At 37.6% G+C, this 27,313-nt stretch overlaps 2 protein-coding genes across 9 annotated transcripts in view; one reads left to right on the plus strand and one right to left on the minus strand.

The window, feature by feature from the left end:
* Positions 1-578: 578 nt before the first annotated feature.
* PDK1 (pyruvate dehydrogenase kinase 1) lies at positions 579-14,149 on the plus strand. Of its 3 annotated transcripts, XM_054069581.1 has the most exons (12): positions 579-735; positions 3,417-3,558; positions 4,998-5,069; positions 5,572-5,756; positions 6,053-6,142; positions 6,428-6,505; positions 7,973-8,049; positions 8,729-8,827; positions 9,785-9,895; positions 10,711-10,824; positions 10,940-11,110; positions 12,798-14,149. In XM_054069581.1, the coding sequence occupies exons 1-11, from the start codon at positions 618-620 to the stop codon at positions 11,078-11,080; spliced, it is 1,227 nt and encodes a 408-aa protein (XP_053925556.1). In that variant the 5' UTR covers positions 579-617; the 3' UTR covers positions 11,081-11,110; positions 12,798-14,149. The 3 variants fall into 3 exon arrangements, with proteins under 3 accessions (XP_053925556.1, XP_053925555.1, XP_053925557.1); XM_054069580.1 differs by having other exon boundaries at positions 10,940-14,149; XM_054069582.1 differs by lacking the exon at positions 579-735 and adding an exon at positions 1,147-1,164 and having other exon boundaries at positions 10,940-14,149.
* A 142-nt stretch (positions 14,150-14,291) lies between these two features.
* The window catches only part of LOC104054566 (neurabin-1), a 42,293-nt gene continuing 29,271 nt past the window's right edge, over positions 14,292-27,313 (minus strand). For 4 of the 6 annotated variants that reach the window (XM_054069577.1, XM_054069573.1, XM_054069574.1 and 1 more), the window contains exons 17-19: positions 21,875-21,991; positions 17,047-17,235; positions 14,292-15,684 (exon numbers count right to left, since the gene is read on the minus strand). In XM_054069577.1, coding sequence (XP_053925552.1) covers positions 15,517-15,684; positions 17,047-17,235; positions 21,875-21,991 — 474 coding nt within the window. In that variant the 3' untranslated portion in view covers positions 14,292-15,516. The remainder of the gene's footprint in view (positions 15,685-17,046; positions 17,236-21,874; positions 21,992-27,313) is intronic. The other 2 variants (XM_054069579.1, XM_054069578.1) reach the window with 1 other exon arrangement.

Consider the following 27,313-nt stretch of genomic DNA (forward strand, 5'->3'; position numbering starts at 1 on the left):
GACCCCTCCGGAGCCGGCGGGGAGGGCAGACCCCGCTCTCCCTCCCTCAGGCGAAGGTTTGATCCCTGCGGGCGGCAGCGCGCGGGAACCAGCGCGGCGGAGGGATTCGGCCGCCCCCGGGTCAGCGCCGCGGGAGGGCGGGAGAGGGGCTGAGCTGGGGTCAGGGGCTGAGGGGGCGCGGGAGGCGAGGGGGAGCAGAGAGGCTGAGGCGGGGCAGGGGCTGAGGGGGGGTCAGAGCTGGGGGGCAGCGCCGGGGGCGGGGGTTGAACGCGGTGGGGGGAGGCAGAGCGGCTATGGGCGACTGAGGAGAGTGCGGGGGATGAGGAAGGGGGGGCGGAGGCTGAGCTGTGGGGGCAGAGGGGCTGCGTGGGGGCAGGGACTGAGGAGGGAGGGGCAGAGGGGGGCGGGCAGGGGCAGAACCGGGGGCAGGGACTGAGGCGAGCAGGGGCTGAGCAGGAGGCAGCGGAGAGGGGGGCAGGCAGACACCGATCCGGGGGCGCCGAAGGGCTGAGGGGGTGGGTAGGGTCCGAGCGGGGGAGGGTCCGAGGGGGTGGGCAGGGTCTGAGGGGCGGTGAGGCTCAGCTCCTCCCCCGCGCAGAGGCGCCTCCCCCGCGGCCATGCGGCTGCTGCGCGCCCTGCTCCGCTGCGCCCCGGCGGGCGGCGTCCCGCAGCAGGTGGATTTCTATTCGCGCTTCTCCCCGTCGCCGCTCTCCATGAAGCAGTTCCTGGACTTCGGTGAGTGCCGCGGCTCCCGCGGGGCAGCAAAGGGCGCCGCCGCCGCCGCCTTCCGGGAGGAGGCTCCTTCCCCGGCGGAGGCGAATCGCGCTGGAAGCTCCCGCTCTCCGCAACCCTTTGGCCGCTGTTTTTTGTCGATCGCCGCCTCCCCCGGGGCAGAGCGGGCCGGGATCCCGCCGGGAGGGGCGCAGCGGCAGCTCAGGTGTTGCCGGCGTGGCCGCCTGCTGGGAAACAAAAGGGACGCGGGGGTTCTGTTCGGCCGCAGGCGCGGCGAGGGGCCTCTCGGAGCCTGACAGCCTCTTCGTGTGCCTGAGGCGCTCTCGTGTGCATAAACATTTACATAAACGTGTATATAACCAGTTGTATTGCTTTCTGCATTTTTATAAGAGAAACATGACTGAGGACTAATCCTAGAATCCCAGACTTCGTGTAAGTAGGAAGACTTGCAAAGAAAAGCTTCTTTGAACTATCCGTTATCGTTTCATCCATCTATTGCAATAACATGTATCCAGTTTTTAAACTCTAGATTTGTACAGGAACCCCGCTGTGTATTCTGTTTCTGCCATACTTGTAAGCAAAGAATCTTGCAGTTCAGAGTTTACTCTGAACTAAAATACCGATAAAATAATGTTTACCTTAAAATGAGTGCTTTTTTTCAGGGCATGGTATTTCTGCATGTCAAAAGTTGGGGTACATTTTAGTTGTTAGTACCTGAACATAATGTAATGATAATCTTGAAAATTTTGGGGGGGTTGATTGTTTTTTTCTCTCTTCTGCTTAAGAACTTAATAACATAGTAAAAACTAATAACGGCAGAAAAGAGAGTAGTGCAAGATTGAAATGGTAGTTGTAAGATATTCTGTAGCCATTATACCCTGTTGGTGTTTCCACTGGGGAGTTTTTTGGCTTCTTTCGCTAGAGTGAAAGCAGTCAAAGAGGAAATCATAAAATCTGGTAATGCTAACTTTAAAAAAAAAGTCTGCTTCCAGTTCCTCCAGTGTTCAATCCAGTGGATGAAATATTCCACAAGCAAATTAATTTAGGTCTGGATCATATACATCAGTCATATCTTGTGTTATAACAGTATTTTCTGTTGGACTCTTATCCATTCTTTGCATAGATAGACCATAGCTACACAAGGAAACAAAAACATTTGCCCATTCACTGAAGTCTTGCTTACGCTAAGAGGTTTTCTATATTTGACTGGGGGCTGCAAAGGTATGGCCTCCACATTCAAAACCAATTTGTGAGTTGTCATTTGCTGAATGTATGAGGCATTTGAAGATTATCTTTACATTCTGTTACCTTCAATATGAATTGTTCATGGAATTTTACCTGAAAAAAGGGAAAGAGTGGCAGCAGTCATACATGGCAGCATGAAATGGAATCTGACTAGGGAGAAGAATGGAAGGTTTCTGGGCAGAGGTCATATGTAGACAATGCGTAATACTGTGAAATGTTACTGAGGAGGAATTCCTTCTAAGCTAGTCACTTTTTAAAGTTAACTGACATTTTGTCATAGGTGTCATTTATGATGTATCTGAGTCGGGATGCATTAAACTAAACTACTTCATTTCAATTTGGTGAAGATTCTTCCAGTTTAATACACTCCCAGCTCCCTCTTTTTCCATGTTCTTTCCATGAATCTTCTTCCCCAGCTCCCTCTTGCTAAATAAGTGAACTGAACGGAAAATACCAGAGTTAGTTTTAGGGTTACCTGTTGTGAAGCGCTAAACTTGAGGCAAGTACTTCACTGCAGGAGATGAACAGGTTAGTAAGTTCAGATGCTGTTTACATGACACTCTGATCTAGAAAGAAGTCTGGCTGACAATAAAGAACAGCATTTTGTAGGCTCTTCCCCACTCCACACCCTCTCCAAGCACTGGAGGGAATTTAGGCCTTGATCTTAATAACATGGTTAATTGACACCCACTCAGATGACACCTGTCTATATAAAAGGATAGGTTAATTATCAACAGTGCAGTAACCTAGCTTCTAGCTTTTAAAAATGTAGAAAGTAAATGTATGGGAGGATTACTATCACAATGGCAAAGCACAGTGCTGTCCTACTTTAATTCCTCATGGTGTTCACGTGAATTCATTTGTCTTCTCTTCCTGTAAGACAGTGAACTTAAACTACAACAGATCTAGATGAAAATTACATAAATATTGCAGAATTTATTTTCTGAAAGTGTTCCATTATGAGTTCAGGTAATTCAGTAAGGTTAGTGATCAAGTGGGGCCTGTGGGACCATGATACTTTCTCAAGCATCCTTCCCATAAATAGTTTCCTGTGTTGGTTTTGTTGGCCTCTCTGAAACGCTCAGAATGATAGACTGTTTGATCAGTGCTAGTTTGCTGCAAGTAAAATGAACAATTTGCATGGATAAAAGCAATATTTAAAGTCAAACAGTATAGGTTTGCAACTATTGCACTAGTTAACTCTTTGTATATTGAAAACTTTCCTTATTGCAACAGGACTGGTAGGTTTCAATAGGAGTTTATGTTTTGAAATATAAGTGGGCTGCTGCCAAGAAAGAAATGTTGACTTACCAGACTGGCTGAGTCAACTTTAAAACCAAACCACAGACTTCTTATGCAAGAAAGTAAGAGTTTGTGTAGTTCTTTGTCAGAAGAACTGACTTCATTCTGATGTTGGTGTATATTTATTTTGGTCTTAGGATCTGAAAATGCCTGTGAAAAGACTTCATTCATGTTTCTGCGACAAGAGTTGCCTGTGAGATTGGCAAATATAATGAAGGAAATAAGCCTGCTTCCGGATAACCTCCTAAGAACACCTTCAGTTCAGCTGGTGCAGAGCTGGTAAGAACAGTGTCTTTTCATACCTTTAAAGCTGACTTTCTGCATATACACAACTCATTCTCTTCTATAGAAAACATTTCATGTGCTCATTACATGAATGAACATCTCTTACTTAGACTTGAGTAAATATGCCAGCATGACATAAACCAGAAAGTTAAGTTTATAGACCTGGGAAAAAATCCTTTAGGAACAATTCGAGAATCTACAAGGGAATTAAAAATCATTAAATGTTGCAGATAGTCATGTATGAGAATTCCGTAAAAACAAAAATCCACCAGAACAGTGTTTAATGAAGAAGCCGGTTGAAGAAATTGACAGAAGCAGCATAATGCACAAAATGCCTGTAAAACATAGTAGAAACCATTTAAAAGACAGGTTATTGCAGATTGAGAGTAAACGTGTAGAAGGTAGGAAGAAAAAGCAATAGGAAGCTCCCAAAGTGAAAATACTTTAAAAAGAAGAGAAATGCAAGGCTGTTAAAATGAAAAAGACATCCTTTGGAAAGTAAAATTTACTTTCCAGTAAGGAACTTAAACATAAGCACAGACTTCTGTAAGATGGAAGCAAAACAAAGAGATACTAAAGCCACATGGCTATCTGTAAAGACTTTTAGGAGAATAGGGATTCTGCCAGTGAATAAGTGGGATCGAGTAGATGACTGAATATAAGAAGAGCTATCCATGAAGATGAACACTCTTAATGAAGCACATATCTTAAATTCTCATAATAAATGACATTGATTTACTGGGGAAAATGAATTCCAGTTGGACAAATGCAAGTAAAGCACAGAGAGGAGCCTTCTCTCCCTGTACGCTTGCTTACTTACAATAGAAAACGAAATTTTGACGCTACTGGGTATATTTTTCTGAATATGTCAGTCAATAGGCAAGAAAGGCAAATAGTGTTAGGAACTAAGTAACAAATGGGGAGGAAAATAATTGTTCCACTGTGTTAGCCCATTATTCCTTTGAATTGCATGCAGTTGTAGTCACTCCATCCTGAACTGAAAAGACAAGAGGGATAATCAGGGGGTTGGAATAATTTCTGTGTGAGGAGAAACCAAATAGAATTCTTCAGCTTGGAAAATACACATCTAAGGAAAGAGAGGGCAAAAATACTTAAATCATGAACAAGCTGGGAAGATTTTCTAATAACAGGAACTAGCTGGGGCTGCAAATAAATGATCACCTACTGTGTTTAAAACACAAGGAAGAGCTTTTATGCTTTTTAATTAAATTGTGGAATTCATTGCTCTGGAAATTTTGGAAGAAAACATGATGAAATAGATTCAAAAGGATCTAACAAAATTCATGGGGGATAGGTTAGTGGGATGTATCAAATACAATGATTTTTAAACAAGCAGCCTTGGGAGTCCATAAATTGCTAAACAAAGTGATCTGTGGAGAATTGGTCTTTGTGATTTTTTCTTTCATTTAAAGGTATGTCCAGAGTCTTCAGGAGATCCTTGACTTTAAGGACAAAAGTTCAGAAGATTCAGGGGCTATTCATAGGTAAGGATGTGCTGTCACATATACTAATATTAGGTTAATATTGTGTAGAAGGACTGGCAAGAAAACAAGTAGCTTAAGAAAAAAATTCACCTGTCTCCAATCTTTACATAAGAATTTCAGTAGCATCACCACCATCCCTGAAAGGAAGGTATACTAAAACATGAAACAAAGCACTTTCATGCTGTATGATCTGATCGGGGCTGACTATAACTGCTGTTTGACAGGCATAGGATGATCTGCATGAAAATGGTTGGCACAGTTTTCTTTTTCTTGGCAGTAATCAAAATAATAAATAAATAATTTTATGAATAATCAGTAATGCTTGATAACCAGCTGTTTCAATGCTAGTCGCTTGAAATACGCAGACCTGTCTTCTTACTGTCATAAGCAGACCTGTGAGATTTCTGTATGTAGTAAGTCTTAATTCTTGTAGGCAGATATTCTGTTTGCCAAAGCATTAAACTCACATTAGAGTGAAATACTAACAATGTATTAATTTCAGTTTTACAGATACTGTGATAAAAATCCGTAATCGTCACAATGATGTCATTCCAACGATGGCCCAAGGAGTAATAGAGTACAAGGAAAGCTTTGGCATTGATCCAGTGACCTCACAGAATGTGCAGTATTTTTTAGACCGTTTCTACATGAGTCGCATTTCAATTAGAATGCTTCTTAATCAGCACTGTAAGTGCCGTTGTTGAAAGGAGGGGAAATGATGCCTGTTCGGGGTCAGTATATTTTCCTTTAATTTTTAAGTGCTTAATATGTACTTGTTACTTAGGAGTATGCCATTTGCCTTGCTACCTTGCTTTTTATAGTGTTAGAGTATTAATAGAAGGTTTTCAACTATGGTGAAGATTGGAGTTATGGTGAAGATTGGAGGTTGCCTATACATTTCTGGCAAAACTTAGCAAAACTGAAGACAGAAACAAAAATTATAAAATCATATTGTGTACTAAATATTTTCTTTTTTTTGGCAGCTTTACTTTTTGGTGGGAAAATTAATCCAGCTCATCCAAAACACATTGGAAGCATTGATCCTAGCTGCAATGTTGTTGAAGTTATTGGAGGTAAATTCGTAAGAGCAAGCATCCTGAAAGTTTACATGAATGCCTATACTGAGAGCCAGTACACATCTTGATATTTATATCCTGTTTAGTTCTTTCCTACCTGGACAAAAAAGTTTCATTTATAATACAGTTTTGTCACTTTTCTTTATAAGCCCAGTTTTTGTGAGAAAATACAAAATCTCCCTGACAGTGCCCATTGTTTTCAGTTCTTGGTTTTCTTTTTGTCAAATTGTAAAAAAAAAAAAATAGTATAGGGGGATATGTAACTTTGTGTTTTAATTATAGATGGCTATGAAAGTGCCAAGAGACTTTGTGATTTGTATTACATGAGCTCTCCAGAACTCATCCTTGAAGAGTTGAATGGTAAGTGAATATGGGACAAAGCATTATTGAATATAACGGTATTCTTCTAAAGTAGCTCATGGTGGAATGTTGTCCTTCCTCTTTTCATATAGTTAATGTGTTCTTTATATCTACTGTGATAGTGTGGTGTGTGCTTATTAATTTATTTTTAAGTCTGACAGAATTCTCTTCCTACTCGTCCATTTGATTAGAAAACTGAACCAGTAGATGTTTTTGACGCTACAGCTGTTGATTTAACAAACTTTAGGATCGTCCCTCCCTCCCTCCTGTTTCTCATATGTCTTCATCCTATGCCGTCTGTTGCATCTTACCCTCTCCACGTTGCTTGTGACACAAAAAAGATTTACATTCCATTCCAACTTCTCTTGCTTATTGAGCTGTCACGTTCCGTACACTCAAGTTGTGGTAAAAATTATTTGAATGCATTGGCTGTGACTTGAAAAAAACAGTTTATAACCATGTTGCTATGGTCTCAGAGGTCAGCTACTGACCTCAGAGTCCTTGCTGAATGCTAAAGAGCCTTTCTGACTCTACTCACTAGAGTTCTTTTTGAGATACTAAAAGCCAAATTTGGACAGATCTACAAAAAGAAGCAATCAAAATTGCTTCTACAAGTAATAGTGAAAGTCAAGTGCAACCTTGCCAAAGGCGAAGGAAGTGTGACCTTGACTGCACATTCCAGATCTTTTCTTCCCACAGGGCAAAACCTGTCATTCTGTATCTACGTTAAAGGGTTTAACTCTTTCCATTTTTAAAGGACAATTATAAAAACATTTTTAGGAAACCATCAGTCATGCTACCTAATTCTCTGTACTGATGGGTTGTTTAATGGTGTCCGTGCTCCTGAAGCCAGAACAAATAGTTCAGCTTTTATAAAAGGAGTGACCTTTTGCTCAATGAATTGTGAAGGTGAGTTAAACCTGATCTGGGCCATGTGCACGTTTCTTGCCAACAGCTGAGAGAGGAGACGATTATTTAAACCTTAAGCATAGGATGGATTTGGGGATGAAGGCATGGCAAGAAGTGGACTTACAGATCCTCCAAGGATGAGGAATGCGTTAACGATTCTGGTCAACCTGTTTCAATGCTGAAACATCATCATGGTGAAAAAGTTTTTCTTTATATTTAGTCTGAACCTCTGTTATTCCATCTTATGCTTACTGTTTCTTGTTTTCCCACCAGCTGAAAAGCCTGATTCTATCTTAATGATAACCTCCTCATCGGTATAAGAAAGCAATAATTATATGCCCTAATTGGTGATGCCATAGTAGGTTTTCAGATTAATTTCTAAAGCAGCAAGCACATTGGAAAATCCTGAGTATGACACACAAACCTTTTGAAAAGTTTCTGTTCAGATTTTCCTTCTCCTGTAAATTCTTTCAACAATACAAGTGCACAGCTTTAATTACTGTGGGAGTGAATAAAAGATACATAGTTTGCTATTTAATTATTTACTCTTTTCTCCAGTTAAATCACCAGGACAGCCCATGCAAGTGGTGTATGTGCCATCACATCTCTATCACATGGTTTTCGAACTTTTCAAGGTCTGTGCACTTACCATTACACAATTCTTTTATACATCTTTGTTTATTGAGATTGATTTGTTTGACTTTCTGAACCAATTCAAGATAGCAGTGTGATTTTGCAAGTGCAAACTTCTCATTGTTTGACTGCAGGAACACACCCAAATTGTCAACAAACAGTAAAAAAAATGCATGAGCAGCTTTGGAAGATGTATTTTCTTTGCCCAGCCACTGAACACACCTTACACCTTCTGAGTAGACACCTTTGTCAAAAAAATTTTAAAATGTATAAAGACAGTAATTAATAAAAGTAACTGAGCATAAGATATAAAATTTTTGGGACATCAAATCTGGTGTAATGTTTAACAGATTCTGTAGAGCTTTCCTCAAGCAATTCAGTCCTAGACTTTTCTTGATCTTTGTGTCGCATTGCATGTACTGTAGACTTCTGTATAACGCACAAATTAAACTGTACATTCAAATATTTAATGTTTGTTCTAAAAGAATTAAAAGTCTCTGTATTCTAGGGAAGTATATAAATATCAATACTGAATAAACCATAAATAAATAAAAATTCTAAACCCACATACATATGCCCTAATTCTAAAATATGTGATAAAAATAACTTTCCAAATTTGATTTTTTAAGATAATATGCAAAGGGGTAAGAACAAGATCTAAGTTGTACTTGAAAATTGCAGAATGCAATGAGAGCCACCATGGAACATCATGCTGATCGATGCATTTATCCTCCAATTCATGTTCATGTCACGTTGGGAAATGAAGATTTAACTGTGAAGGTACCTGGTTTTCGGATTATTTTGAAGGGTATTTTGATTCCCCCCCCCCCCCGTCATAGGCAGATGTTACAAACTTGATCTGGTGCAGTAAAAGATTGTGTATGATACATGTAGTATGTAAGTAACAGACCATTCTGGAATTTCACATATTGCATCAGTAGGAAATTCATGAAGAAGTTGCACAGTCGCTGAAGGTTCTGCAATAGAATTCTGTGTTTTTGTCACGCTCACATCTTGACCAGCCTATAAGTGACTATGACTAAAAATTAAGTAGCATTTTATACAATGGTAGCATCAGCATTTTGTATGTGACAATGACATGTATATTTCACACCTATACAGGTGTGAAACAACTGAAAAAAAAAAAAAGAGAAATGAGCATTGTCCAGACCATGCAGATTAAACCGCCCTGATGAACAGTTGGCAGAGTGATTTCTTCTTTTTCCATATAATATTCATGTTGGATTTCGAAGACCAACTTCGGGCACTAGCTTTTACATGTCTAACTAAACTGTAGTGAAACAACTCTTTTGACTTACTCCTTCAGTAATAGGTTTTAATGGATTGTATTTAACTGGCAGTATTCCTGAGGAATACGTAAAATGCACAGAACCTGGCATTTGCTGAAAGGTACAGCTACTGCCTTCAGACAAAATTGAGTTATGAACAAGATAAAAGCAATATACAATTTAAGTAGAATTGATTGCTGCAAGAGATTATGAATACTTCTTATGGTAGTATTTTATTTAAATGGCTTGGATAAGAGCTGTGAAGAAGGATTCATTTCTCTCTGGTCATTGCTGTAGCCAAGAGATGAGAATTTAAGAAAACCTGTAATTTAATAGGGACAACTTCAAATGTTTTACCTGAACTTTCTCTGGATCAGTGTTCAAGAGAAGCTTTCTTTAATAAAAATATATTCAGGGATATAACACTACATGTCCCTTCTTCTTCCAGATGAGTGATCGTGGTGGGGGTGTTCCTATGAGGAAAATTGACAGATTATTCAACTACATGTATTCAACAGCACCACGTCCACGTGTTGAGACTTCACGAGCTACACCTTTGGTAGGCCAGTCTTTTATACCTTGTTTAATTGTCACAAAACAAACCATTTAGCTAAAGCTACAAAGTACTGATTTTATAGATAGAATGAGTATCACCATTTGGATATTATAGTTTAGTTAAAACATTTTGCTGAAAATAACTGAAAAATTGCATAAAATCCTAAAAATTATTTATATTTGTTCAAGATTCTCCTTTTTTCTACCAAATATAAAGATGAGCTGCCTCAAGCAGAACACTTAGCTATGCTGCATATACTGCAGTAAGGACAGGACACTGAATTCTTATTGTGGCCACTGGACTTGATCTGAAATCAAGTCCATAATTTCATTTGTACTGTGTAATCAGTTGTACCATCTCCTAGCAAGGATGAAGGTACACAGATGTGACCAGGCATATGAAGGTTCTACGTTGGTCTTGTCTGAACTTATTAGATGCACAAGAAATAAAGCCTTAGCACTTACTGAGCTCTGATGAGCTTTCCTGAAGTTATTCTCTCACATTACATCATCCAAACTGTGTTTTTAAAATGTAAATAGTGTTCTGCATCTGGATGACTCTGCAACTCATTAAACACTAGAAGTGTTGTGTATGTTTACTGAGAGATTACTTCTAAAGTTTAGTAGATTTAGTAGTTTTCTCGCGATCGTGATCATCCATGAATTCTTCCGTTTCTAGTGGCATAATAGTTAACATTTGAACTCCTCCTCTTACTGTCAAATGTCATGCTTAGTTTGTGTATTTACCTATTAAGCTAAAACAAAAAACACTACTGGTCGATGCATTTAATAAAAACACCCTTTTTTCTCCTGGATCAGGCTGGATTTGGTTATGGCTTACCCATATCACGTCTGTATGCGCAGTACTTCCAAGGAGACCTGAAACTGTATTCCTTAGAAGGCTATGGTACAGATGCAGTTATTTACATAAAGGTACACTAACACTTTACCATTTTACGTTTATCAGCAACTCTAATCTTAACTCCTTCTTCTATTACTATCATTCTGATTAAAAAGAGTCATCAGCCACAGTCTTCTCTACTTACAGGCCTTATCAACAGAATCAATTGAAAGACTCCCGGTATATAACAAAGCAGCCTGGAAACATTACAAAGCAAACCATGAGGCAGATGATTGGTGCGTGCCAAGCAGTGAGCCAAAGGACATGACCACTTTTCGCAGTATATAAGCTTTTCCCTCAACAGTTCGTAAGAAGTAGGTAGGTCTGTAAAGAGCGTTGAAAAGACCTGATGTACACCAAGATGGTGAGCCACATTTGATATGTGAAAATCACTTTAAGCGTAGTAACGGGAAGTTTTAATGTAATTACTCTCTTCTGGAATTAAAAAAAAAAAAACAAACCAAGAAACCCCCCAAACCTGTACATACTTTCAAATTTTAAGTGAGAAGGTCACATTTAATTTCTTTCAATTTCTATTTATGACTACTTACAGTAGCTAAAATCACGGGAGCAGTAATTTTGGGTTTTATAGGGACCAATGCAATCTATTTCATATCTAAGGAGAAATGTATTAATTCATATAATTACAAAATTGTTTTAATAGAATTACTGAAAAAGCTAACAAGCATTTTTAACATTACACAATATTACAGATTAATGAAAAACTGATGTAAGAAATACTGAGGAGCTCATTGCTGTACCTTTACACCCCTGTGGCACTTTCTGTTATCTTAAGCATGCTGAAGACTAGTTTTGCAAAGTTACATGTGTTGCCTACACGCCTTGCCTACATCAAGGTTTTTTGCAGTGGTAGAAATCACACTTAGGTCTGAAGGGTTAAAAAAAAAAAAGAAGCTGCTAGCACTGATCTAATGCATCTCAGGTATGTGGTACCAGTCATATCAGTCAGGTGAGTATTTAATACATGTGAAAAACTTACCTTGCTGTGATCGTTATGAATTAGCAAATAGTGTTGGCTCATGTACAGTAAAGATGTGCACTTGCTTTTATTTTGGTAGGTAATACCAAAACACAGCATCAGTGTTTTAGCCTTAGTAAGATCCCAGGCTTTGGGGTATGTCAGGTTACAGCTGTGAATGGAAACTGTTTCAGTAAACAGATTTTTAAAATTTGCCCTTAGTGGGGCATCTCTTGTACTCTGACGATGGAAGCTACCTTCTCAGGAACATTTAAGAATATGTGGAATTAACAGTTGTATTTGTGATGTGCTTCTGGCCTTGCTTACATAGTAACTGGAAGTCCCACCATAGCGCAGATAAGGTAAGCAGAATGTGATTATCAGACAAAGGCAAACGGTCAAAATGTACTGGGGAAGATAGAGAGGAGAATGGGTATTACTTTTCAGGTATAAAGTCCTTATCAAAATAAAATTTAATTTTTCTTAATGTCTATTGTGCCAGCTTTGTTCAAATCAAACATAACTGTTGCACTTCAATCCCTGTCATTCCTGAACATTTCTGGAGTGATGCAGTTAAAGACACAGAGAACTAATCCTTTTCTTGGTGAATTCATTGCATGTAATTATGTGATTTTATTGTTCAGCAGCAGACGCGCATAATCCCTCTCAGAAAGAATAAGGCTAAATTTTGCTAACAGAGAGCAGCAGGTGAGACCCCACAACTGAAGGGAATAGCTGGTATGTTAGAAATTGAAGTCATGCTATGCTTATTGCGGCTGAGCCAGATTACAGACAGGTGCTACCTCCCTAGCAAAACTATTCTGTGAAACAAGAAAATGATTCTATACCTTGGTCAAGCTCATGTAGGTCACTTTAACAGGAGCAACTTACAGAATGGGCTATATATGCAGTTAAACTGACACTGAGGGAGGATTAATTTAGCTTAATTGCCACCAGTGCAGTTATCTGCCCCACTCAGGCTTGTGCGGCACTTTGAATAGAGCCATATTTTTCTTCTTTACATAGGTATGAGGTGGTGGCTGGCATAGCTTTCACTCTGCATGGCTACAAGTGAGGAGAATCTAAAGCTATTGTTTTGTTCAACCCTGCAAGAGGCTGTATGTATGTGAGAAATTCCATGCATGGTAAAACAGGGCCTGTACAAAATGAAAGAGGGAATGCTTGCAGCTATTTGGTTTACTAAACTAAAGCTGAAAGTTACAGCGAGGGATTTTAAAAACTCAACTCTGAAGCTGAACATTCTAGCTTTTACGTTAAGTTTTAAATAACTAAGTTAATTGAACTGATTTTAGTAGTACCCAAGGACTACAAGAAAAGCTAACACAGTTTGATTTCTACAAAGTCTGTTGAAATATTTTATATGGTATTATTGAATTAAAGCCTGTTTCTAGCTAGTGCTTGAATTCTGGTTATTTGAACAACTTGCCGTGTAATTATATTTGTATCTGTCTTCTCACCTGCCACCTCCCTCAAATGGTTGTGGTGAAAACACAAATGTAATAATACATTGGTTTACAATGTTTAACCCTTCTTACAAGATTGATCTTTGATTATTTTTGATTTAAATTGAAATTCAGGAGATAATTTTTCACTTAGTATCTTCATTATTGTACTGAATTTATTGCTAGCACAGTGGTTAAGTTGAAGTGAATCACTGTAGAAAATCAGCATACTAGCTCAGCTATCAGAATGCTAATATTAATAGGTTTGTACGGAAATGAACTCCATCTCACACTGTAAAATTAATCTTGGTTTGTGTTAAGTTGATTTTTTTGAAAGAGTCACTACATTTGTTCATTAAAACTATTTTAAAAATTAAACTTTCAGTTGAGTGATTTTGTGCCTTGGTACTAAGCTGGCTGCATGGAGCCAGCGTTCCGACTGAGCATCGGACAGATTAAATGCTGTGGTCTGTGATTATCAAAGTTCTTATGCTCAGGTGTCATGGGAGTTTATCAACCCTGCTATGGCCCCATTTAACTCCAGCAGCTCTGCACATAAGCAAACCTTTGAAACCATTATTTCCACTCGTCTCCTGAGAAAAACTTCGCAGGGTGAAACAGTCAGGTTAGTAGGCTTGAAGAAAAAAGGAGGTACATGGTTGTATCAATATTCTCTGTTCTAGCTGAGAGCACATAACTGACAAATAACCTTCCTTGACTGAAATAACTGAAGGATGGTTTCATGTATTTGATCATTCCATACTTCTAATTCCCTTCTCTTTAATCAGTAGGGCAGCATTCCTTTTCCGGCTCAAGCTCTGTAAGGTTGGAATACAAACTCAAAGCTACCTGGAAACAAAATAAATAATTTAAACTTGACTGCATAAATTGCTTCTTAATGCATAAACGTGAAAATTGAGCCACTTTTTATAAGTAATTACTGCCAAGATTTTCAAACTTTATTTTGAAAATGCACAGTGTGCAGAAGCATTTCCCACAGTCCTGCTGAAATTCATGACATGTATACAAAAAAACAACAACTGTGAAACACCAAAGGTGAAGTTCATTCATTTAATTAAAATGAAAACAGTCCATAGATTTAAAGGAGAACTTGGTCCACATAAACAAATTATGTAAGTTTTGTTCTAGTCCATTCTATGGTGGAATTGATATTTAAACTAGTCTATGTTTCTGGAATAATCTAATCTAATTAAAGGAAGTGCTGTTGTAGTATCTCTAGAAAATAGTATGTAAATATACAAAACAGCAGTCCGTGTTCTAAACTATTCTGAGAATCAAATCCTCCTTTAAAGAGAAATAATCTGTTGTCTACAATCAAATTTTTAAATACAATGCAGGAAACCAGTGCTTCAGTGATAATTTTTCCTACAATTCTTCCCTCAGTATTTTAAGTTTGAAAACCAGTATAGTTTAAAATTAGCAAATATATAAATTTGGTCCGCAAAAATCTTGGAGCAGGTAGAAAAGAGAAGTACATGTATTGCAAATTGATCTTATTCATAGCATAAATCTATAAAACTATACATTATTTAGGAAAAATAGGCTAAAAAAGATCTTATTTATAGGTTCAAACCTTGTCCCAACACCATACAGGTAGTGTACAGAAAACTTCCAATACTATGCTTCGTGTATGTAGTTTGTGAAAACTTCTTGAATTGCAACACACAGAATTCAAAAATCAATGTGCTACTACAGTGAAATTTGAATGAAAAACCGAGAAATACAAGGATTTAAACAAAATAATCCATAGATTTGAAATACATGCTATCTTTTTAAATTAATTTGACATTACCGTTTTCTTAAACTTAATTTTTACTATACATCTTCAGTGGCAACAGATAAACAGACTGTCACAGACTGATTTTTTTTTTTTTTGGCAGGATTTTTCTATTGTCCCTCTATCAGATTCAACTCTACCAAATGCTAGTTGACTAATACTGGAATTATTTTAATACAGTATTCTACTTTTCACAAACATCAATTTCATTGAAAAGGGCAGATGAGGTCTCTGAAGCACAAATATTACTTAAGGCAGAAAGTTAAATTATTGTCTATTAGTACAGGCAGAGTCAACTAGGAATAAAAATACTGAAAACATTTTATTGGTTTGTAATGGGGAGGGACCATAATTAAAAAGTTAAAAGCACCTACCACTTTAAACTGTTGCACTTTCCCTCCTCCCTCAATTGTACAATTATATACAAATCTGCTGAACTTCCTCAAGATGAAGCAAGTCTGCACTAAAATAAAACAGGCTTGTTTTAGCAGCTTGATTCAAGCGTGGTTACCACTCTGCCAGTCTTGCGAACTTCTCTCTCCTTCTTTTGAACCTTTTCCTTCTGCTTTTCCAGTTTTTCTTGTGTTTTTCTAATATCCTTAATTTTTTTCTTTATTGTTGATCGGTCATTTTGACTGGAAACTCCCAAAGCCTTTGGTGAGGGAATAAAAGAAAAATACCTGATCATTAATTTTTCCAACAGCACTTGTATATGAACAGCCTGAGAAGGTGTTACTCCCTTTGCTGCAAGATAAGTCTCTGTATTTGAAAGGTAAGGACCTAAGTCTCCAAGAGCACTGTAAATTATCACCTGGGTAACTAGGCAAGCGAGGAAACAAGGGCTGCCTCTTGTGAAATAACAGCTTCTCCTTGCATTTCATAAACACAGACATCTGCGAATCTCTGGCCATAGCAAATAAGCAGTAGTCTCAAAATATTTTTCTAGCTCTTTTTTTATACAAGAAGAATTTATTCAGTAACTACTTTCATTTATAATACCAAGGGTTTTCAAGTGTATTATTAAAAAGTGTAGTCGGTACGTCAATGGTACACTTTTGATTTTTGATCAGGAGGTGGCAGTACCCAATTCCGAGTTTCAGACAGCACTCGCTCTCACTCCACAGAACTCCGAATGGCATTAGGTGTAAACTAAGCTTTAGGCATCAACATCCAAAGGTCCCCAAACAGAGACCGTCATTTGACAGACCAGTAATAGGTACTTCCTCTGTGTCCAAGGACATATTTACTTAACAAAATACAGGACACTTACTGTTACACATCTATTCTAAAATGCAGGTATATTTTGGAGACTGAAGTTAAGACACATTTTCCTTCCTGAAACTCTCAGATTGTACTATTGATCGTTAATAATAATTTGCCTTACGCTAGGATAGACCAGTGAACCCTATTTTAGTCACATATCTGCCTGTCCAAAAGGCGGTCTAATCTAATGAGAAAGAAAAACTGAGTTTACTAGTGTTATAAGGAATACATACCATGCAGCTTCCACAGGTAAAATGGCAAGAAAAGGCCCAAAATAAAGATTAAGAATATATTTTTTCAGCAAGAGTAAAAGCTAAACACATTTAAAAGGTCACCAGATAGCATTTTAGCTTTCCCATCTGAAGAGATGTGGAAGAAACCCATTTCTAAAACTGGATCCTCGAATTCTATGCTTTTGAACTGGCCGGATGTTGCTTTGATATGACTGTACACCTAGACTGCTGATAAAATGTATCAAGCCCCTTTGGGGAAATGATGCTTACTTTGATTTCCTCAAGATGCAAACAAGGAAGAAATACTTAGTATTTTTCTTGTTAAAACAGCTTGTCTTTAGTTGTACAATCAATTACTAATTTCTCATCTAACTATACAGTCTCCCAAGTATTTTAAAAGCAAAACTCCATCCCTTAAAAAGCTGTGAAAACGGGAAAACAGACTTTGCAGATTAAAAATACATCTGAATCAGCAATGAAATTTACACGGTTACAAATCTCTTGGGATATTCACATACCTTTAACTTCTCGCTGTCGAGCTGCATTAACTGCTGCCCATCTATGTTCATAGCTGTGAACTCTGTAATATACTGCTCCATGTTCATTCCCATTAACCAGTGGCATACTTGCTGGGTGGTCCATTCAGAAATGGGTCTGCTGTGCCATTGATTTTGCTTTCCTGTTGTTGTAAAATCATCATCTAATGCCTAACCAATTGAGAGAAATTACCGTAAGCAATGTTTTACTTGGCTATTTGTTGAATTTCAGACGCCAATTGAGTTTGATTAACAAAAATGCATTTTTAAACATACTGCGGCTCCAAAAGGTTGTTGAGATCACTATTTACAGTCAGTTTGCCTAGGAGTTTGCTATAAACAAAAAGACACTACAACATTCAACACAAACTCAGTCAGAAATAAAGAACAAATGGTTTTCTCTTAAGAAATTACATTGCAAAGCATTAGCTTAAATTTGATGCATCCTAATAATGAACAAGCTTCCTCAGTTAGTTACTTAAAGGTAGCTCAATCCTAATGTTAGATACTGCTTTGCACAGCGTCAAGAAGAATCAAGTAACACTTCAAATGTGTTATTGATTATTGCTAAGAAAAGAAAATCAGAATAAAAGCAATTCTAGTAGCCAGTAAATCTGGTGTCACATCCAGGTAGAGTTTTAGTAAATTGGGTGCATTTCCAAAAAGAAAGGACTGTTTATTCTTTCATCTAGTGCCACCATGACAACATTTTAAAGGGTCTGCCCAGTAGACCATCTCAGAAACATAGGAACTTGTAGCTTTCCACTGAAAATACACTTTACTAACTCACAGAGCCTTCAAAGCTCCCTGCTTCAATTTCAGTTGGCTTGTGAGGGCAAAAAGGTACGGCTGTTTTCCTCAAGGCACCCTATTACTTCATCACAAAAGAGAAGCTACTATAAAACAGCTCAATGTCTGTACATAAGAAATTCTAGTGCGACACCTGAATTGGTAATGTGAGAGTTACCTTAAGTTTTATTAACTATTCAAAACGAATCTCTTGCTAGCTCATGATTGAGTATAGGCTGCGTTAGACTTGTGGGCTGCCCCACTAGGCAGCTTCCGCTACCGATGAAAGATATTTGCTTAACAGCAGAAAGTATGACCACTTTTTCCAGCAAGCCTTGCACATCACTTGGGAACAGAAAACATGGAAATAAGTCCTTCTAGAGACAGAAAGTTTCAGGTAAACAACTACAGCTTCCAGCAGAGGGATCTCACAAAATCCAACTCCCTTGTTGGAAAATTTGGGGAAGTTGACTGAATGTAAGAAAATAATTCTGGTGATTGCAAATGGAAAATAATGGGACACAGGCCTGTCATGTGATCCAATCAGACAGTACACTGAATCTGAGAGTGCAACATGGAACATGTCTAAGGTGAAACATACAATTTTGCATTTCTGATGTACCAGAGGACTACATGTAATTAGAAATGTCTTTGCTTTCCCTGGTCTGTGAAACAAAGGACAGTGGCTACAGTAGGAGGTCATGCAGACAAATAGGAACAAGACTGTAGAGCAGAACATTTTGATTCAAGGTTAAAATCCATACTACAAGTATTTCAAAGGACTTTCACTTCCAAATAGCTTCTATGGTCACACAGACTCAATGGCCACTAGCAGATGGAACATACCAGTAACAGTGCTGGAGCACATCTAATCTGATTTCCAAAATGAATCAAAGGCAGACATAAATGAGGACAATTCAGAGACTAACTTCATAAATGAACTAATCCAAATTAAAATGCTTATGAGGATATAACAAACGTGAACACATCCACCTTCCTGATGTGCAAAAGAATAGCAATTTTCACAAAATAGCAGAAAAGAGTTCTAGAACTTTTGCTTGAAGTGCTCTATACAGCATCTGTATCAAGACAACTGGGGCACAGCAAGTTTTCTATCCAAACTATCAAGCTTGATATGCCTTGTACAGAGACAGAAGATTAATTATTAAAGGAATTTCATAAATGCCTGATTATTTTAAATAATTTTAGGTAACAGTATTTCTCTACCTGACACTGTAATACAAAATATATATTGGCAACCTTTTGTCTCATACTATCAAGTGTTGATGAATAAACACAAAAAAGGGGAACTTTACATTTCAAGTTTGATCTGTATCCCAGGTCCTGTGTAGTCTATTAGCAGCAAGAAACACGGAGGCAGGGGTGGAGATGGGGTTGTGTTTGTATATACGTCTGTATCTCCTTTTCACTGAGATACGTGTGAAGTGTTTAACTGCAGTTGAAACTCAGAGTGTAAGTACTTGAAGAGGGTGTACTCTTGTCAAAGAGGCCCAGATTCATTCCTTTTACCAAGGGAATGCAGTTCCCTAACAGAATCTCGACAGGTCTCCAAGCATCACTGGAGCAGATAATGCTCTGCTGGACTATGGAAGAATCCTCCAGACTGAGCTGCTAAGTCCAGTCCAGGCTTTCAGCATCATCAGTTGCTAGCAAACTTCTCCTACTTCATATTAGTAAAGACACAACCCTAAAACCAGAAGTCATATTAAAACCTGAATCTGTCTTTCAATACTTAGACATCATCTCCTCACAGAAGTGAAGGTGAACAGGAAGATACTTAATCCTGTATAATTTGAATTTTTCGCTACAAGAGAAGAGCACATCTGTATCTATTTTTTTTCAGAATATGAATAGGAAAGTGAAAAGTGTAAAAGAGGAAGAACACTGATCTTTGAGTCGTTCAATAAACACCTCTACAATTTTTTTTTCCATAATTGTTTACTGTCCTTCCAGAGGCAGAGGGACTGTCCCAAGCTCTTTGTACTTCAGAGTTACAGTCCCCAAGCAGCCACCACACACAGACACACAAAAGATCAACTGCAAATTCAGAAAGCAGAACTAGAAGTACTTATATGAGAAAATCATATGCTCCTGCATAAAAATACAGGTGATTCAGACAGGAAGCACAGAAATATTGAAGGCCCTAAAGATGAAAATACAAACCCCAGGACAGACCATTTAACAGATTAAAACCTTTGAAAGGGTCGGATGGCTTACCAGCTACCTTGCTAACCAGCTGTGAGCAGAGGTGCCTTTGCTCCAAGCTAGCTGACTGCTAACAACCTCACTCTCACCATGCAGTAACTTCCCCAAGTGCCTGAGAGTACCTGCCTGGCAAAGGCAGACTCTTCAGTGCTGCTCCTGTCTGGATTTCAGAGGTGTTTCCATCTCTAGTCTCCTCAGGATCCACAGGGCAGCAGGCAGTAGACCATTCCACTGAAAGCAGGGGTTGGTACACTGCCCAGCATGATCCCTGCTGGCTACTTAGGAACCCATCTGAGCAATAAGCACAACAGGCAAATTCTACTTGTGAAAAAATTCAGTTGAAGATTTGAAATATCCAAAATTGCTGTAAGATCGGTTACTTTTTTTTTTTTCCTAGACTTCAATGTACTGTACTACTAATTAAACCCGCCCCCCCCCAGGAACTACCTGTTTTTCTTCACACATACTGCCTTTTCAAAATGGAAACCAGCTCAGTGTTTATCATTATCCTCAGAACAGACCCTGATAATCAATATAATTACTGAAAAGGTACAAACCAACTTTCATTGCTCATACACATAAGCAACATAGGAACTATTGACAGCATTACAATCAAACTCGTCAATAATAAGAACAGTCTGAATCATGACTTTACACACGCAGTTAGTAACCGACAACCTTCATCTGAGCTTTAGAACCACAAGTTTACTGAAAGCTGTATTACTGATCAAAGAGAAGTATTCAACAAGATATTTAACTTAGCTAAAATCTTATGATTTGTATACTGCTTGAAAGTTTCAGAAACATATTCTGCCTTCATGAACGACTCCACTTAAAAAACTGCAGGGAGCACATATTACTGGAGTTCCTCTGGCTTTCATTAGACCGATGACTGTCATCACCCATAAAAATGCGCAAGAAATCAATCCACTACTGAAACCTGTAAACTAGTTATATGATGTTTGACACCTCAGAGTTTTGTTAGTCATTTCATAGTTTCAGCACTGTTTGTAAGGCTGTTCTGACTTTCTACATACCACTGGAATATTTTAGGATTTTCACCAGCCTGGTTTAACAAACCTCCACATTCATGAACCACATTTAATTTTTTTCTTCAAACTTTATTACTATTGGTTTAGATAGTCCTCATAACTTATATCTGGAAGATGACTTTGTTCAGCTTTTAATGATGTCTCCTAGTCTGTAAAGGATTTTATTTATAAAATATCAATCAAACACTGAGCATGACAATACCTTGGAATGTTACCACAGTGCAGATTCTCAGGTTTCACCTGTAGGCACAGGATTTAGTTCTCCAAAGGAATGAACACTGACTTTCAGGTATGAAGTTTCTAACTACATATCAGAACCACTACTTTACTGGTTTGGGGTTGGTTTGTTTTTTTTTGTTTGGTTTTTAATTTTAGATTCAATTTTATAGTAAGACACGCCTGCATTGATATGAAAGCCAGGTGAAAAATACTGCAGTTTTCATTCACCCAGGAAATTGTTTTAAATTAGTGGAACAGAAAGGTGTTGTATTTAAAATTAAAAACTGCAATTCGATCAGAGAGAGTTCATTCCATTTCTTATGATTAGAACACAAAGGCTAACACAGCATCTACTAGTCCATATCTTTAGTTCAGTAACAGCTTAGGATTTTTTACAGTGCTCTTCAATATTAAAATATGGAACCAGCCATCTAGTATCACATTACACAAATCTGTTTCTATTAAACATGCCGTAGTGTGAACAATAACATCAACAAGACACATATACACACTTTGAAACTCACCTCATTTGAAGAGAAGGTTAAAGTGTGTGAACGACCTGACAGATTTGGTTCTGCCACTAACCCTGAAAGTTCACAACTTGGCTTGCTATGGTATGTATCATCTATGACAATTCTACTCTGCAAACAAGTGGAAATAATGTTTTATTAACTCACTCCTTGGAAAAGCAGGTCATAAGGTGACATTCTCATAATTTTGATTTTTGGTAAGAAAAACAACTATGACTCGGTTATCTTTAGATCACATATGAAATGCAATCACTACATCAAGCATCTGAATTACATTTGTTAAACTTCTGAATTGAAAAGCACAACAACAAATTAAAAGCAGTATCTCCAATAAGAGCACCTTGTGTGGAAAATCAGTTATAACCTGAAATGATGTTAAAGTACACAAGGAAATAAATGCAGTTACTCTTTCATCAGGCACAGCACACTTGGGGAGAAGCAATTTAAGATACAGTTGGACAAATTATTCATGCTGAGTTTGTATTCAACCAAAACCTATACAAGTGCTATGCTTCAGAAGGTGCTGTTCTGTGGGTGAAAAAGTCAAAGTCCTAATTGCTTATGGTCATTAAGATTCTCTGGAGTGCCCCAGAGTTATTCTCTGGAGTTATAAAGTTTCTCAAAATGAGAATTAAGGTTTAGACTTCATAGTTGCCCAATACAGAACGAGTGTTGTAGATGGTGCAACAAATAGGGTGTCTTTACCTGACATACACTGAGAACTGGAATAGCAAATTGCTTCTGGCAGTTTGCAGATCAGGGTTTCAATTAGTTCATGAGTAGAGAATACAGACCTTGCCTATGGATAAGCTTTCCCAAAAATGTAAATTCTTATTTAATATACTGTATAGCATTGCTGTTCATTTTAACAGGGTGGTGAAACACTGGAACAGGCTGCCCAGAATGGGGATGGATGCTCCATCCCTGGAAACAATCAAGGTCAGGTTGGATGGGGCTCTGAGCAACCCAATCTGTATAAAAATGTCCCTGTTTATTGCAGGGGGCGTGGTCTACATGATGTTTAAAGGTCCCTTCCCACCCAAATTATTCTATGATTCAATTTTGAAGTAGCTGCATTTGTTGATTACACGATTCTGTGCCTCAAATTACATTGATATGAAAAGTACCAGATATATAAAATATCTTTTTAAAATTAAAATATAAATTATATACATAATATGCATAATAATTTTAGTAATTATATATAATATATAATTAATACATATATAATCTTTAATAATTCTATATCATATAGATTAAAATAGAAAACATCATTTTTATAATAAATGAACTGTATCCAGCTATGTAAAAATCTTTACAGTTAAAATACTAAATATTGTAAAATGTCTATAATAAAGCTGAACATTTTTGAAGTTAAACAATTACTCAGATGACTTTATGAGAACTGGTTTAACATTGCACACCTTTAGTAATTATGCAGTTTGAAAGCTTCAGTATATTATTTTAAAAATTCTCTGAAATTAATTTATTCGCCTTTCTAAAATTTATTTCTCAGCACTACTTTGTTGCCTACAAACAGTAAGTACTTAGTTACCATTATTTTCTCTGTGCCTCTAATCAACTGATTATACTTTGTAAGGATGCCGTCCGTACCACATCCCTACACGCATAAATACCCTACACGCATAAATAATCTGAGATCCTAAGTTAAACTGGTGTTAAAGACATTTTTGTTCAGTGACTTATGCTCCTTATGCATTTGCAGTTGTCTTCATTGAGCATTTTTGTATTCATGTTCCAGATTCAGTTTAAACTGAACTGTAAATTTTCTAGATTATTCTGACTTTGTTTTGGGGATGTATACTTCATCTTTGTACTCCCTTTTACCCTAAACTGCTAATATGCATATCCAGTCTTAAAAGAAAAAAAAAAAAAAGGAAAAAAAATATCCCACAAGGAAAAAAACAACCACAATCACAACCCAACAAACAAAAGAAACCCCAAACCACAACTTAAGTTTTCCTGCTACCTTCTCAGGGAATGTGATACTGTACATGACTGAAAAATGATGTCCTATTTACCATGTAGATTATTTTATTAATTACATTGTATTTTAGGGACTTCCTCAGTCTTTCAGATGTGAGAAGTATTACCAAGAAAACAGAATACTTTGTCCATCAACCTATTCTCAAAATAATTTCAACTCACCCTGAAAATGTATTTACGAAGTTTTCTTTTAACAACCTCGTTTATTCTTTCTACCTTTGCAGAGCAATCAAGAACAAGTCAGAAAGAAAATATACATAAAGAAAAAAAAAGACAGGATGATATTCGAGCAAAATATTTAATGAGACCTTAGAAAAGACATGAAGGAAACAAAAGTAAGGCACCTCAGCACCTGCTGTCTTGTTTTCCTCTCTTCCCTGCTCCTATTCAGTTTGAAGCAGTAGTAATTTCCTTGTAAGGGTTTAGAGCCAGTTACAAAGATTTCTGATACTCGAAGAGGCTGAGGGGAGACCTTGTCACTCTCTACAACTACCTAAAAAGGAGGTTGTGGTGAGGTGGGTACTGGTTTCTTTTCCCACGTAACAAGCATTAGGATGAGAGGAAATGGCCTCAAGCTGCACCAGAGGAGGATATCAGGAAAAATTTCTTTATTGGAAGAGTAGTGAAGCATTGGAACAGGCTGCCCAGGGAAGTGGTGGACTCACAATTCTGGGAGGTGTTCAAAAAGTATGTAACCGTGGTATTTTGGGACATGCTTTAGTAGGCACGGTGGTGCTGGGCTGATGGTTGGACTCAGTGATCTTAGATCTTTTCCAACCTTAATGATTCTACGATTCTGTGGTTCTAAGAACACAGAGGAAGAAGTTTTATAGATACGCTTCCTAAGATTTAAGGCACTAGGATATAAAGAGTTTACAACAGTGTTCTTGCAACGAAAACAAAACACAGCATACAAGCTACAGAATCTAAATAACACTAGTAAAATAATAAATATGAACACCATGTATGTTTTTGGATTGTAGCAGAGAATGGGACAAAATCAAGGGGCATCTTATGTAAAAGGACTAATTTAAGAACTGTGTAATCTAGAAATCCCGTAAGTCTGCACACACTCAGATCACAGGATTTTAGTTCTGTGTTTCTAGTTTTCACAAGAAACAAGAAGTTGATTCATTACTTTGCCAAATTATAAGTTCAGTATCATTTTAAGAAAACAAAATCCCTCTAGGTGAAGTAATTTTGAGGCAAATTTTGCAGAAACAGAAAACAGTTAAAATATAATTACATTCCTTACATCATTAATATTAAAACACAACTACAGAAACTATGCACAATGTGAACAATTCCACAGAATAGTTATGAGATTTTCACATGACAAAAGTTCTCATTTTAGTGTTTCTGCTTTTACTTGCTCTTTAAGAAATGCTTTCATCTGAACATATGGGATACTACAGAAGCAAGAGCAATGGAGCTGACATCAACAGAAAGGAGTATTCCTTCCTTGAATTCTAAGACGATGATTCTGTCCTGCTGTTATATCATTTTAGCAACACGATTCACTGCTGAGTGGTCAAGTGCATTTCTTTCTCAGTTTTAATGTTTTTTTTTTTATAGTGAGGTTTACCAGACAAAGCCTCACTCATTAAGTTTGCATGACAATAACAACTACACAGATCAGCCATTCCAAGGAGTAGCTACTGTTTTTATAAAAGACTCCAAACATTCCAAAGTAAAACCAGCCTGAATTCCGAGAGGCTGAGTATGATTTTAGGATCAATTAATATATGAGCATCTGTTCTTTAACAGGGTAAAAGCTTTCTAACTGTTTGACAAAGCAGGCGTATAGTTGAAGACCTGTGTATTCTTCCAGCTGCTGTTTTGCAACTGGCTCTGACAAAACCAACAGCAAGTAGCAATTACATACTGGACCATAAGAAGGCAACAAAAAAAACCCCAGCAGGCCAGAAACCAGCTGGAAAGTTGAAGTGATAATCAACTCAGATGAAGTATACAATAACAAGAAAACAAAGTTATTATTTCAGCGCAATGTGGAAAGGAAGACAGCAACCAATCTGGTAAGATCTATACCTTTCTGACTGCCAAAAAATGTCTATATAAACACATTAAGGGGTGCTTAAGCACATTATGGGTGCTTACAGTAGAAATGCAGCAATGGGACTTCTACTATGCTCAGAAAAAAATATTTGATTCAGACAGAAAGGAGGAACGAAGAGGGGAAGAACAAGTTCCTCTGAACCAATGACTTTGAAAGCTAAAATGTTCAGCTGAACTGAAGGTTTATCTACACAGAAAACATCTCTTGATAGGTTTGCTAGCCTATTACAAGATCAACCCTGAGCTCCCATTTAATCAAAAACTGTGCCAAAGTGTATGCATATTACCTTCAACACAGATTTGCAGTCCCCAAATCCTTGGGTTATTTACAGAAACATGTTTTGGCCACTCTGGGCTTCAACAGAAGTAAACAATGCAGAAGCTGTAAATACACAAGTCTGACACACAGGATGCTGTTCTGTATAATGTAGGTCTACTTAAGAGCTTGAGAAGTTCCAACTTAAGTTCCTGTGTAATAGTAAGGTATTGTATGGTTTTAAAACCACTTTCTGTATTTTTTTACAAAGTACATATGTAGACAGCTTAATCCTGTAATACCCGCTGTAAATGCACACTGAGAAAACAGAAAGTAACTTAAAAATGTATAACAATAGAATTTTAGTGCAATAAGCACCTGGAAACATGGAAAGCCAACTTGTTATCTGCCATCTATGCAAAATACCACTGTCTTCCCAGATTACAACCTACCAAATTTCTCTTCCAGATTCACAACTCATTTGTCGCTAATATCACAGAGCAAAAGGAAAAAGTGAAAGGATATTTTAGACAACCAAAGTGAAAAGAAAAAGTGTGAAACTTAAGAATAAGCCTAGCCCATGAGCTAACACAAACAGCTACAATTTTGAATCTGACAAAATCCAAAGGCAACAAGAATGAAGGTAGGTCAGTAAGACTGTTAATAAAAGTCTTACACTGAAATAGGTTTTAACAGAATATTTACACAGCGCAAAAGGGCATTTCTTTCACATAAACTTTAACCCTAATACTGTTAACAGGTGAACAAAACTAGAAAACAGGACATTATTGAAGGTCTTGTTAAAGTTCTTGGGGTTTGCAACTACTTCTTTCAAACAGTTAAAACTGTAAAGATGGTAGGTTTATGGTTATAGACTGAACTGTGTAGTCTCACTCTTAAGATCTGGTTAAAAGGCTTCACATTATTAGTTACTCAGAAGCACCTTTCTAGAAGTGAGTGTGTTATACAGATGCGTCTCTTGGCTTTCAATACTAAATTTTTAATGAAAAACATGATGTTATCTTCATCCACGTGTCTGGTTTTCCACCTCTACATACCAGCATTGTAAGGACAGGCTGCCCAACTGCCTGGGA

Source organism: Cuculus canorus, chromosome 6, assembly GCF_017976375.1.
Source record: "Cuculus canorus isolate bCucCan1 chromosome 6, bCucCan1.pri, whole genome shotgun sequence".
Classification (NCBI taxonomy): Eukaryota; Metazoa; Chordata; class Aves; order Cuculiformes; family Cuculidae; genus Cuculus; species Cuculus canorus.